We start from the raw sequence: 14,000 nt of genomic DNA, 5'->3' as shown, positions 1-14,000 counted from the left end.
GACTGAACAATTCTAAACAAGAATATGTTCTCAACCAGTAAAATTTCAAAATCTGTAGAAAAAATCAAACATGAGGGCTTTAAAAGAGTTAACAAAAAATTAAACTCTGTTTGAATGTAAACATAACCAGTATTGCTTTAGAACAGGAATGAATTTGAACATTCTGCCTGCTTTAACAAAATGTAACTTTATTTTAAAAGTGTTGTAGAAATTTTAGCATTTATCCAAATCAGAATCATTTCTCCCTCAAACATTAAATTCAGAAAATAAATGTGTTTGTTATTCATTACTATAATTTCAAAATAAACCCTACTTCCTAATACTAACCCAACAAAAGCATCAGTGATATTTGTTTTAAGAATAATTTTATCAACATTTCAGGACAAATTCTCACATGGACATAATAGCATGTGGAAAATTTAAAACTCTGAATTACTTTTCCTTCATGGTGACTATAAATATAGTAGAAAAAGTATGTATTACACAATTGATAAACCATGTTAAACCATATTAGGGGAAAATGAGAAAAAGTCCCATGACTTAACTAACCAAGAGATTTAACTATGATTTGATATGAGACCCTTGGTGTTCGCTTTGAAATATTACTTGGCGCCAACGCTATTGATCAATGTATGAAACAAGAAACAATACATACTATGACTGTTCGTCAGTGCTAATGAGGGAAAACTTCAAGAGGCTTATAGATATTAGTACTGCAGAAACAAGATTAAGCACTCTTGTGAAGATCATGTCATATGACTGGAGGTGGAAAACACATGACCTAATGTCACCTACCTCTTGTCTTCTCATTCTTTAAGACAGAATTCTGGAGTATAAAATAACTCTTAATAATGGAGGCACCTATAAATCAGTGTGTGTAATTTAAAAAAATTGGTTAGAGGAAAAAGGATATGGGGAATTAAAGAGTGAAGAGTTTTGAAAACTATCTCCATATACTGATACATTTTCAAGTGATTACATATCTTTTTTTTTTTTGCCGTACGTGGGTCTCTCACTGTTGTGGCCTCTCCCGTTGCGGAGCACAGGCTCCGGACGCGCAGGCTCAGCGGCCACGGCTCACGGGCCCAGCCGCTCCGCGGCATGTGGGATCTTCCCAGACCGGGGCACGAACCCGTGTCCCCTAGCATCGGCAGGCGGACTCTCAACCACTGCGCCACCAGGGAAGCCCGACTACATATCTTAAAATCACCTTTTCACTACAAATCTATATGAAACAGTCAATCCTAAAAATCAGTTTTTAAAATACCTACTATTAACATCAACATCTGGTCTTCATACCTGCTACGCTGTAACCCATGTACCCTGTAAACCATTATTATAAGTTGACTCACCTGTTGTTGTAACTCATCTTCTGTTGGAGGTTTAGTTTCTGGTGTGGGTGTGTGGGTAGGACTGTGACTTCTAATATCATTTTGAAGACCATAGACAGACTATATTAAAATAAAAACAAAATATGTTAGGTCAAAATACCATTTATAGTCACAGATTTTCTAAAAGGTAGTTTTGTGTTATATATCCAGTAAGGTAACTCAAAGCTTTGCTGCATATTGGATTAAGCTTCTTATCAAAATTCAAAAGGCACTGCTATCGTAAATGCTATCACAAATATGGATGTAAAATAGAAGCACAGCTTTTTGCAAAAAAATATGTGGTTAGATTAACTGACAGAAGAATTGATTATATGAAAAAAACTAGCTTAGTGTGATAAAATGTGGGGGTGGGCTGAGAGTACTAAGTTGGGGAATGACAACACAACACAACATCTAATATGTATTGATTTCAGAATAAAATAGAGGTGGATATAGAATAGAATAAAAATATAATAAGCCAAAAAAGCATAAAAATAATCTGAGTTGTTTTACATAGGAAAGGAATCAGTACTAAGGAGAGAAACTAAGTTAAGAATTCCATTGCTGATTTGGTCTCTGATGGTATGATAAAGACACTCCAGAGTGTTCCTACTTTTCCATCTCAAAACTGGGTTATTTACCTTACAATACTGGCCTTGTCATTTGGTTCCATTGGGTGCCATTTGCAAACATCAGTGACCCCTAAGGTTTTGCACATCTTTGAAATTCTTAATGTCCCAGTGCTTCTTTACTATTTTGTCAAAAGGTCAAACCTGCTATTTAGGAATGCTCTATTTTGAGAAAGACCCATAGTATATACAAATAAAGATCTGGGGACTTAAAGGGACAAAAATTCATTCCCAACTGAAGGTGAGACATTTCACATGTTAACTCAAGGAAGAGGCCAAATTAACTTTTGTTTAAATTCAAAGTATTATTACTTTAAAATAAACAACTTAATGTAGCTACTGAGCACTTTTTCTTTGGACATGAGGATGAAGGATGAGGACATGATAAAGTTTCATGAGCCCCACAGAATTAAAGTTACCAAATAGTGGAAATAAACTATTGAAATCAGCAGAGGGTAGGTGCTTAACAGAGCCAATTTTCAGGCCCATCACCAACCTTACCAGTAACTCTAAACTCAAATGTGTTTTGTTAACTGACCTGTTTTCACTTGGACTCCACCTTCTCTTAATGTTAACTTTTTGGCTCTATACCTGGGCCCTTTTTCCTTGTGATTCCCCGTTATTTTGCTCTTAGCCCATCTTTAAAATATTTGACTTGGTTTTCAGACTATCTTTGGTAGGTCCTTCAATCTTCCCTCCTTTGCCATAGCCCCAGTCTCTTGAAGCTCAATTCTTGTTACTGGGCATACATTTCAACCTAAGGAGTAGCACATATGCTGTGAATTAATTATTAACAGGACTGAACTAAATGTATTGGACTGTTTCTTTTTCTTTCCTTTTGGCATTTATTCAATGTTTATTGAACACCTACTATATGCTGGATATAATGCTAAGCATTAGGGATATAGACATAAACAAAAATAGGTATGCTTCCTCTTTCATTGGAACTCACAACCTAAAGGTTACACAAGAATCACACAAACAAACATGATTAAAACTGTGATAAATATCATGAAAGAAAAGAATGACAAAAGCATAGTGCCTAGAACAAAAGGAGACTTAATTTCCACTGAAGAAATAGAAAAGGCCTGCATGAACTACTACTAGTTGCTTTTGAGGCTGATTAAATAACATAACCCTCTGAACTCTGAAATAATGGCTGAGGTGGCTATTTAAAAATTAAGCAAGTGAAAGATCACTAATAATGAAACAATCGTACTTTCCAATGTCTGCTAGTTTTTCAGTTATCTCACGCTAATTTTTGATAAAGAAAATAAAAAAGATTCTAAGGTGTGAACTTTCCATTCTTGCTTACATTGGTTTAATTACTTAAAGTTCTTTAATAAGAATCTCTAGTTCATGTAAAAAAATGCTTTTAAGACAAGACAGTTCTAACAGTAAGTTTTTGGTTAATATTTAAAATAATTTAAAAGATTTCTAGAAATTTTCTACAAAAAAAACACAATTTATGGCATCATAGAAGTAAAATGATCCATAACTTGTCTTCTAGCTCTACATTTCTATGATTATTTCAATATGCATGCATTTCACATCGTCTTCATGAAGTTCTATATAAGACCCAAGCCATTGGACAGTGTTGTTTCAAGTAGTCTTCCAGCAGCCTGGCCACTGGCTCTGAGGTAACTGTGAAGTTTCCTTTTTAGTCTTACATGTAAGTAAACATCATGAATTCTCCCTTTCATGATTCAGGGACCAGTGATAGCTGGACCCAGATAGCTTCATTTTCTGGGGACCAGTGATAGCTTTTAACTTTGATTCTTGGCTAGAGTGAAAATAGCCACGAATAATGCAATTTTATGTTCAGGGCTTAATTTACGGGTAAAGGAGGTAAGAAAATTGATCCTATTTTGGCTGACAAGTTATGAGGATCATTTGCAATGTAAAAGCATTTGCATTTTTTAGAAAAATGCAATGTATTAGAAATCTTGGCACAGGGTGGGTAAGGCTAGAGAGAAAGATAAATAAAATTTTCTCAGTGTCTTAATATTTGCAGATGGGGAAAATCAAATTAACTAATTGGGATCCATTTTGAATTTTAATAGCAAAGATAATCACTAATCCAAGATGCTTTGACTTGATTAACATAGCTTTTATTCCCCATGGTGCCTGGATCAGCACTTTTCATATGTAGTATCATCCAAATGAATACTGAATAGGTTATTCATTAAATGAAACAGATTTGACTTTCTACTTAAATCTGTTCATATGTGATTTCACTTACATTTCAGAAGAGATCTAAGAAAATTCTCTCCTACCTTTTTTTTTTTTTTTTTTGGTCAAGGGGAGGGGACTTTAAAATAAGAACTAAAGAGTGCAGGAAGCTTTTATGCCTTTCTATGTGGAGTGGAATTTCTGGGATTTTTCTAACTGGTGATGAGGGAGGAAATATTTCTCTTTCCTTTGGATTCTCAGCTCAACTGGAGAATGATTGTGACCATGTCTGATGCCATGTGGAGGAAGCCAGTGCAGACGGAGGGCAGAGAAAGGAGACTAGAGAAGAATGAGAGAGCACTCTGCCTGTGTCTGAGTCCCTGCATCCAGTAATATCCAGGGCTAGCTCTGCCCTGGCCTACTCCCAAGGTTTTAGACTATTCCACTCTTTTATCTATTTTGAGCAGAGTTTCTCTTGCCTGCAAGTTTATTGTACTTCTTACTTAAAACACTTTTGTGCTGCTCTAAGATATGAATAATTTATCCCATTTTATAACACATTAAAATTTAAATTTCCACATTTTGCATATGGAAGTAAAGAAATACCAATATTTTCATGTATAAACAGCTATAAACACTGCAAACTAATGCTTCCCAAATTTTCAAAAAGAATGATGCAATGTGACGCACTGGTAAGATATCATCACTGAATATAGTGCTAAAGGGAGAGTGTAAACAATTACTTTATTAATCTTTAAGTTCTATCTCATCAATCCATATACTTTTTCTTCTGAATCAGAGCATAGCTCACTTGGTGTCTGTTGGGGGAAACTTGACACAAAGTAATGTATTCTGAACTCTTCAAAATTCAGAAAGTGGAGAGAAGTGGCTTAATGTACTTTGGAAGAGCTGATAGATTTTTGAATTTGGTTCCACAAAGCTCGTCCCGGTACACTCAGGCCATGCTGTGAGCAGAGGATGAGAGGAACTGAGTAGGGCTGATCATAAGAGAGAGGGGCCAATTGGCTTGCTTTGGTCTGGCTTTGCCTCTTTTTCTCAGAGATATGCTAGGGGCAAAAGCTTTTGAGCACCTCATCTGAATGGATTTTATGGCACTTTTCCTGTGGCTTCTTTATACTAACATCAAGATAAACTGTCTTACAAGAAAGAAAAGGTACTTGGACTGTATTGGGGCCTTTGAACATAATGCTATGTTTCTTGGGATGGAAGAAGACATTAAGAAATAAGACTACAAAAAAAAATGTTTAGTACCTGCTGCTGGGACACATATCCTGGAAAATTCTGCATAAGTAAAAAGCTACGGAAGAGAAGGTCTTGAAGTTTGTGGGATGCTTTGATCTAGTGGCACTGACCTTCGGCTGTGTCCTCAAAGTGATTGCTATAGGCCAGACATTCTTACGTGCATCAACCATTTTTTATGGAATAAATAAAAATGCCTTCTACATGTATGTGTTACTTTAAAAAAATGTAGATACTTCTGCTATGTGTTTTCAAGCAATTATATTAAATGTCATTGAATTCAGAATAGCACTTTGTTTTTGTTACATACTTCCTCACATAAGAGATCCTGAACCTATAACCACTATTCTATAGTTGTGTCACTATAAATTAAATTCTGATGTTAAAATATGGTCCTCATACGATATCTATAATTAAACATCTTTATGATGATGTCTTTTTTTCTTCATATTTTTCTCTAACAAGGCCCTTCTCTCATGAGTACCACTTTTTCTCAGATAATCTCTACCTACTTTTCCTCATTTCCTGGGCTCTGAAAGAGATACCTTTTTCTGTTAATGGCTCTTCTCTCAGCATCCTTTTCCTTTCACAGCCACCCCCCACACTTTGGGACCTTGGCACACTTAAGAATCAGGATGGGGGCTATTTCCTGGGGACAGAGGAACTGACAGAAGTCCAGGGCTTGAACTTCCAGATTTTCTTCCAGTCAAGCAACAAGGAAGAGCAGGGAAGATACTAGAAGGTACTCATGAAATGGAAGAAAAGGGTTTTTTTGTGTGTTTGACATCCTCTAAACAGTCCAACACATTACCAAGATCAGCACAACAAACGTCAATTTTACCTTTCGCGTTTTGTGTGGATTTCTCATTCTGGATGACTTCTTAATGTCCACTTCAGTGGTATTTACGCATCCAGGCTAGAAATGGAAAACAGAGAGACAAAGGAATCTTTGGGTGTAAAGTTTTTGATCAGTGCACTCACTCTCCAGAACCTGAGCAAATGCTGTGATGACACAAGTCCCTGGCTGCCCTTTTCAAATGGCCACAGCCACTTCTCTCAGCAGTAGCCAGTGATGAAATGCTTTGCACTCTTTTACTCCTCAAGTTTAAAAGCCTTCAGATACCATTCTAGAATAACTCCCAGAGAAACAGGAAAAAGAAATACAAGAGATTTGCATGTGAAAGTGGGTGTTAGTATTATTAGTAGCTGCTAACCCAACAGATTTAGAGCAAGGGTGTCCAGAGACTAAATGGGGTGATACCCCCAGCTGATACCTGCATTCAACTTGACTCAGAGTTCACCCTCTCTGATGACGAAGACACTGATGGCTGCTTGCTTCTCCTAAGTTAGAAACCCACTGGCATTCAGTTGAACCAGCTCATATCCCAGAGTAATTTTTCTACAATGATTCATGAAATCCAGTGACTTGGAATATTTGTTTTCTATAGACAGAATGTGCAATGGAGTTAATGGTTAAAATGAGGAAGGTGAAGAAAGCAACTGGGAATCAATATACCATGCTTCTTCTCAGGAATTCCTGACTTTCTTTTTTGTTTCCCACAGGCAGGTGAACCCCTTTAAAACAGGGTGGATTGGAGGAAAAGGGTGGACAGCCTGCTCCTTGTTTTTTGACAACCACAGAAGTGTCATTTTGCCAGATTTATCATTCTGTTGCAAAGAAACAAAGAGCTGTAAAGCTTCTTTTTTATTTGGAGAAGAAGAGAGGAAGAGGGAGGAAGGAAGAAAAGAGAAAGAGAGAGAAAAAGGAAGAGGGAGGAGGAAAAAGGAAGAGGGAGGAGGAGAAAGGAAGAGGAATAGAAAGAGAGAGGAGGTAGTGGAGAGAAAATATGAATCAGGAAACAGAAGAAAGGAGACTGAAAAATACTTGGGGGTTTCCCTGGTGGCGCAGTGGTTGCGAGTCCGCCTGCCGATGCAGGGGACGCGGGTTCGTGCCCCGGTCCGGGAGGATCCCACATGCCGCGGAGCGGCTGGGCCCGTGAGCCATGGCCGCTGAGGCTGCGCGTCCGGAGCCTGTGCCCCCCAGCGGGAGAGGCCACAACAGTGAGAGGCCCGCGTACCACAAAGCAAAACAAAAAAAACTTGGGATCTTAAATCTAGAAAGGTCCTCAGATATCATTTATCCTTTAGAAGTGATTGGAAGTTAGCAGTTACATGATTGTGTTTCCTTTACTTTCAAGTTTTGATACAGGATGTAAGGATCTCCGGTACTAGTAAAATTTATTCATTGCACATCTCTGCTCAATTTCTCTTTTTCCCTCACAGATTGAAAGATCATTAGGGGCTTCCCTGGTGGCGCAGTGGTTGCGCGTCCGCCTGCCGATGCAGGGGAACCGGGTTCGCGCCCCGGTCTGGGAGGATCCCACGTGCCGCAGAGCGGCTGGGCCCGTGAGCCATGGCCGCTGAGCCTGCGCGTCCGGAGCCTGTGCTCCGCAACGGGAGAGGCCACAACAGAGGGAGGCCCGCATACCACAAAAAAAAAAAAAAAAAAAAAAAAAAAAATCAGTTATCCTTGAAAGTGACTCCAGAGAAAATATGAATGTGGAAAAAATCCTTTTGAGGAGTTGGGACGGGGTGGAGGGAAAGGCAAAAGGCAGCACTGATGTGATTAGGGAAATAAGAAGTTCTCCACAAGCACTGGTAAGCAATAGGGATTAGTTCTTTGTATAATGAGGACATAGGACATTTTCCTTAAAGAACCCTCCCCTGATAGTACAACTACTGTGATAAAACTCCACCATAATGCTGTAAGGGATAAAGAAGTAAATGAAGAAATCATTTTTTTCTTTGTAGGTTATATGTGAAATATATATACTATAATACACTGCCCTATAAACATTAAATAAACTATAAATTTGGTTTGCATATCTATTTAAGAATAGAAATGGCTGGTTTAGCACCGTGGTCTGCTTGGAAGTACAGGAGGAAGGAAGAGCACCCTCCTGGGTGAGACTTATTACTAACTGACACTGAGCAATTCACTTAAACTTTATCAGCATGAGGCTAATCAATATATGATATTCTGATTTAATTCTCTGTGGCTGGTCTAGGCATAAGTATATTTTAGCCTTCCCACCAACTGCTCCCCACCTGGTGATTTTAATATGCAGCCAGGAGTCATAACCATTGATCTAGATGTAACAAAGATAATGTTTTAAAACATGAACAATGTGTGTTCATTTCCTATTCAATTTCCATTTTCTTGCAGCCTTCCACCCCTAAGCTCATTAGGGAAGTGTAGGCAGTGAAATTCTTTAAGCTCTCATCGATATATCAAGAACCAAGCATGGCAAGATAGATCATAGGAGATTTTCTTCTATATGTTAAGGAGTGGGATAAATGAGGATATGATATACAGGAAAAGGAAGGCATGTCCCTCTGTGACCAGGGGAAAAGAGAAATAAAGGTAAGAGGCAGCACTAAACAGGTGTCCTCGTTTTCCTCCTCTAAAGAAGAAACCCCAGGGGGAAAGAAAAGAGTGATAGAAATGGTCAGACAATTATGAGGGAGCCTGTAATGTGTGGGTGTTATAGCTAGTCTCATTTATATACCTAGAAGAATCACCACATGCCATCACAGCCAACATGAATCTTTACAATTGGAGTTGGCAAGAGACCCAGAGTTTGTTGCATACCTCAATAGTAAAGGAGGCAGAAGTTCTGACAAGACTAACACATGGATGGGAGCCTAAGGTTGAGGTCAAGGCCGAGGTGTGCAGGGGTTTTACACTGGGAGCAAATGTCTGGAACACAAACTCCAGCAGTGAGTGCCCAGAGATGAGATGGTACCCCCATGATAGCAGTCCTAGGAATAGACTCCACTGACCTAGCTAAAGCAGAAATCAGAAAGAAGCCAGAAGATCATATAAAAATAAAACATTTGTACCCCAAACTGCTATCAAAAACAACCTTGCATAGCAGCAGGGAGAGGTGGAAAAAAAATTGAAAGTGTGATCACTTATCCAAAAGTTTCCTAGCAGATGATTTAAATGATTGTATCATGCAGAGCACACACGTTGAAAACTATCTTTCAAATGGGTTTCTGAGAAAAATTGGCCAATTATAAAAAATACAGAAAATATATTTTCTTTATGCACATGAGGAGTCTGAACTAATAGAACGTGAAAACTCCTTCTGTTATAAGCTAGAATTCTAAATCAATCATACTTCATACCAAGTCATACCAAATGGGTATTGACAAATGACCCCAGAAACTGTGTCAAAAACTGAAGGCATGAAGAGGAAAGATTTTTTTTCCTTGCCTAAGAATGTATCTGACTGCAGTCTCAAAAAGAATTAGAATTTTCATTTTCAGAGTTAAGAGTATGGCCTTTCAAATTTAGTTAATGAGCCATTAGCAGAAATCTAAAATTCTATCTGAACCAATTCTTAACACCATTAATCAGCAAATTAATAAGAAGGCATTGATCCTAAAAGTAAACATTATTAGAAGACTGAACCCTGAGGTAATGTCCCATAACTCTGCTCCCATTCCAGGCTAATGAAATATGCCAGTTCAAAATTTTTTGCAAATGGCAAAATGGTTAAAATAATAAACTGGACCTGGGATGCATGTCTCAGTGAATTTCCAGCTTCATTTCATTTCTAAAGAGCCTCTTAGGACAGCTAATGCTTAGACAGATCTCTGGTACCTAAGTTAAATAGGGGATTCTTAAATATTAAAAAAGCTTAGATGCCCAAAGTCGCCTAGTATATTTCTGAATAATTAAGGTCATGACCTCGTGTTGATACTTGCAAAATAACTCCTTTCAGAAATCAGGCAGTGTGGTGAATGAAATACAACAATACATTTTTGGGGGGAATTTTAAAATAATTTTAAGAAAATTTATTTCTGTATCTAATTGTCAGATCTAGTGATAAATGGTAAGATATAAAAATGAAGTTATGGGGCTTCCCTGGTGGTGCAGTGGCTGCGCGTCCGCCTGCCGATGCAGGGGAACTGGGTTCGCGCCCCGGTCTGGGAGGATCCCACATGCCGCGGAGCGGCTGGGCCTGTGGGCCATGGTCGCTGGGCCTGCGCGTCCGGAGCCTGTGCTCCGCAGCAGGAGAGGCCACAACAGGGGGAGGCCCGCATACCACAAAAAATAAAAAAAAAAATAAAAAAAAATAAAAAAAAATGAAGTTATGACCATACCTCAATATTCTGTTAATATAATAAGGATGCCAGACAGATGAATCATTGCAATGTAGGAGCATAAGGACTGGACAGAAGTTGGCAGAGGGCATTACACAACAACAGAACATTTCAGACATCCATTCTTATGTACATTCTGTTTGTCCTCACCAATATGGCAGATAAATATTTTTAAAAATTTTGCTTTTAAGCAATTTTAATCCCAATAAGACCTTGTTGGCCTTGGTATTTTAAAAAGGCAGTTATCTTTTTGAAGCATATATAATATATACCACTAGCTGCCAGCAGATCCACTTGAAATGTTATGCATAAATTGTTTTTCTGAACTACAAAACATATCTTCCCAATAATATATAAATAATGTTACCATTATCAAGTAGGCACTCAGTAAAAATGTTCAAATATGTACTATTTTACATATATAATATTAAGTACACAGTATTGTTGGATTTAAGGAATAATAAAGTTGTATTTACATTGGCCTAGAAAAGAAGCATACATTATTTCTAGTAATTCAAGGATGAATTTATTTTAAACAGAACTAAGCTGTGCTGTAACATTACTATAATACTATTTATTAAAAGTAGAATTTAATGTCTTGGAATCCATTCCTGAAGGGGCAAAATGATCATAATATTGAGAAATATTACTGCCATAGCATTCATTTAAGTGTCTTAATGAGTTGCAAAACAGAAGCTGGGATTCTTGCTTTAATTATTTATATTTTATTTAAAAGTATCTAAAAATCATTTATTTCCTCTCATGAAATAATGCATTTTTATTAGTTGTAGTGGAAGGCACACTTGTTTTCAGGATAACTTAGGATATCTTAAGAATCCTTGGTGAAGAGCAGCACTATTAATAGCAATGGAGAACAACTCTCTTTAAATTCAGTCAACTGTAGCTGATGTGTAACTGGGCAAAACAATGTCCTAAGTGACAAATAAGTGGAGATTTAAGAATGAGGTGGCATAGAGAGCTGACAGGAAGGGATACACATATTCCTGGAAATTTAAAAATCAGACATGACTCTGGGAAAATTAAAATTTTGAATATATTTAATTATTGGTTCAAATACAATTAAATCATTGAAAATGATTTGTCCTTCTGAAACACTGTACCAGTTTTAAAAATTCAATTTGCAATGTATTGTACCTCAATTAAAATGATCCCTTACTCTTATACAAAGTAATTCTAGATTTTTGAAGTGTTTAACCTCAGAATATTTTTTTAAAGAGTCAGTTCAAGCTTTTCTTTATGTTTTGGGCACTTGCCAATTGATTTAGCTTCTGATTCTTTCAGGCTTGCTGACCCACCCATTTACTAAATGCTAAACACAAACTGAAAGAAGTTGTTTGTGGCAATTACCCTGGAATTCCTTCCATTCATGTTCCTCTATAATATTTACTCATTTGATTCCTACTCAATCTTATTTGTTGGCTATAGATTCTTAATTAAGTAATCCTACTTCAATGTATTTTATGAATGAATTCCACATGTCAAGAGGCACAAGGAAGTCTGCTGTAGCACAGGGGAGGGAAATCTACCATGACACTTTGGAGTTGTGGAAAGTGGTTAAGCTAGGTAGAAATTATAGACCATGGTAAAATCTTTGGTTCAGTTCTAAACACAAGTGGAAGTCATTGGAGGTTTTAAACATGAAAGTGACTTGGTATGCTTTAGATTTTTAAAAGCTCACTCAAGCTTTATGTCTTTCACAAAAATGGACCTAAATGTAAAATGCTAAACTATAAAACTCCTAGAAGATAACATAGAAGAAAATCTAGGTGATGATGGGTTTGATGATGACTTTATAAATACATCAGCAAAGGCACAATCCATGAAAGAAATAATTGATCAATTGAACGTCAATAAAATTAAAAATTTCTGGGAGCACAGTTAAGATGGCAGAGTAGGAGTACGTGGAGTTTGCATCTCCTCACAACTAGGGCACCTACCAGGCACTGGTTGGGGACCTTGGACACCTAAGGGGACAAGAGGAACCCCCAAGTGACAAGATAGGACATGGGGGAGAGCAAGGGGGAAGGAGAAGTGTAGGCAGAATGGGACCAGTACCCTGAGGGGTGGCTGGGGAATGGGAGGGGTTCCCACACTCGGAGGGGACCACTCACCATGAGGGAATCAACAGGGATGGAGAGAAAACCTTGGGGGATCAGAGGCTTGGAAGGGAATGTGGCCAGTGTTTCCCCTGCCCAACTGGGACCCATGGAGCCTGCTTGGGTACTGGGCCTGATCCTCCACACCCTGAGGACCCCCCAGCTGAGCAGAGCCTAAAATCTACCACCCAACACCCCCAGGGCATTTTCAGGGTCCTGAGCCTAGGCCTGCTGGCCCCCAGACTAAGCCCCTCCCTGCCCCAGCCCCACCCCCAGGGCATTTTCCAACTGAGTGTCCTGAGCCTAGGCCCCTCCCCTGCCTAAGCCCCACCCCCCACAGCCAAGGCCTTTTCTGGCTTCTTTTTTTCTATTGTGGTTCTGTTTTACCTTGCTATTGTTTCATTTATATATTTTTTTAAATATATTTTTTACTTTATTAATTTTATTTTTTATTCTTTGTTACTGTTATGCTCCTTTTTTTTTTTTTGGCTGTGCCACAAGGCTTGTAGGATCGTGGTTCACAAGCTGGGGGTTGAGCCTGAGCTCCTGTGGTGGGAGCACCAAGTCCAAACCACTGGACTAACAAAGAACCTCAGACCCCAGGGAATATTAATCAAAGTGAGATCTCTTGGAAGTCATCATCTCAGTACCAAGACCCGGCTCTACCCAACTGCTTAAACAGATCTAAGACAGGAACATAGCCCCACCCATCAAAGAAAATGAGATGACAAAAACATATGTTACAGATGAAGGAGCAAGGTAAAACCCCAAAAGACCAAATAAATGAAGAGGAAATAGACAAGCTACCTGAAAAAGAATTCAGAGTAATGATAGTAAAGATGATCCAAAATCTCGGAAATAGAATGCAGGCACGGATCGAGAAAATATAAGAAATGTTGACAAAGATCTAGAAGAACTAAATAACAAACAAACAGAGATGAACAACACAATAACTGAAATGAAAAGTACACTAGAAGGAATCAATAGTAGAATAACTGAGGCAGAAGAACAAATAAGTGAGCCAGAAGATATATTGGTGAAATAACTGCTGAGGAACAGAATAAAGAAAAAAGAATGAAAAGGATTGAGGACAGTCTCAGAGACATGTGGGACAACATTAAACATCAACATTCAAATTATAGGGGTCCCAGAAGAAGAAGAGAAAGAGAAAGGGCATGAAAAAATATTTGAAGACGTCATAGTTGAAAAATTCCCTAACTTGGGAAAGGAAATAGTCACCCAAGTCCAAGAAGTGCAGAGAGTCCCATACAGGATAAACC

General features: G+C 38.2%; 1 protein-coding gene across 2 annotated transcripts in view; it reads right to left on the bottom strand.

The window, feature by feature from the left end:
* RGS7 (regulator of G protein signaling 7) overlaps positions 1-14,000 on the bottom strand; it is a 663,829-nt gene that overhangs the window by 30,738 nt on the left and 619,091 nt on the right. For both annotated transcript variants that reach the window (XM_024133721.2, XM_055084226.1), the window contains 2 exons: positions 6,273-6,347; positions 1,353-1,451 (listed from right to left, as the gene is read on the bottom strand). In XM_024133721.2, the coding sequence (XP_023989489.1) occupies positions 1,353-1,451; positions 6,273-6,347 (174 nt within the window). The remainder of the gene's footprint in view (positions 1-1,352; positions 1,452-6,272; positions 6,348-14,000) is intronic.

This window comes from Physeter macrocephalus, chromosome 4, assembly GCF_002837175.3.
Source record: "Physeter macrocephalus isolate SW-GA chromosome 4, ASM283717v5, whole genome shotgun sequence".
Taxonomy (NCBI): domain Eukaryota; kingdom Metazoa; phylum Chordata; class Mammalia; order Artiodactyla; family Physeteridae; genus Physeter; species Physeter macrocephalus.
This window is presented reverse-complemented; position numbering and strand designations above follow the sequence as displayed.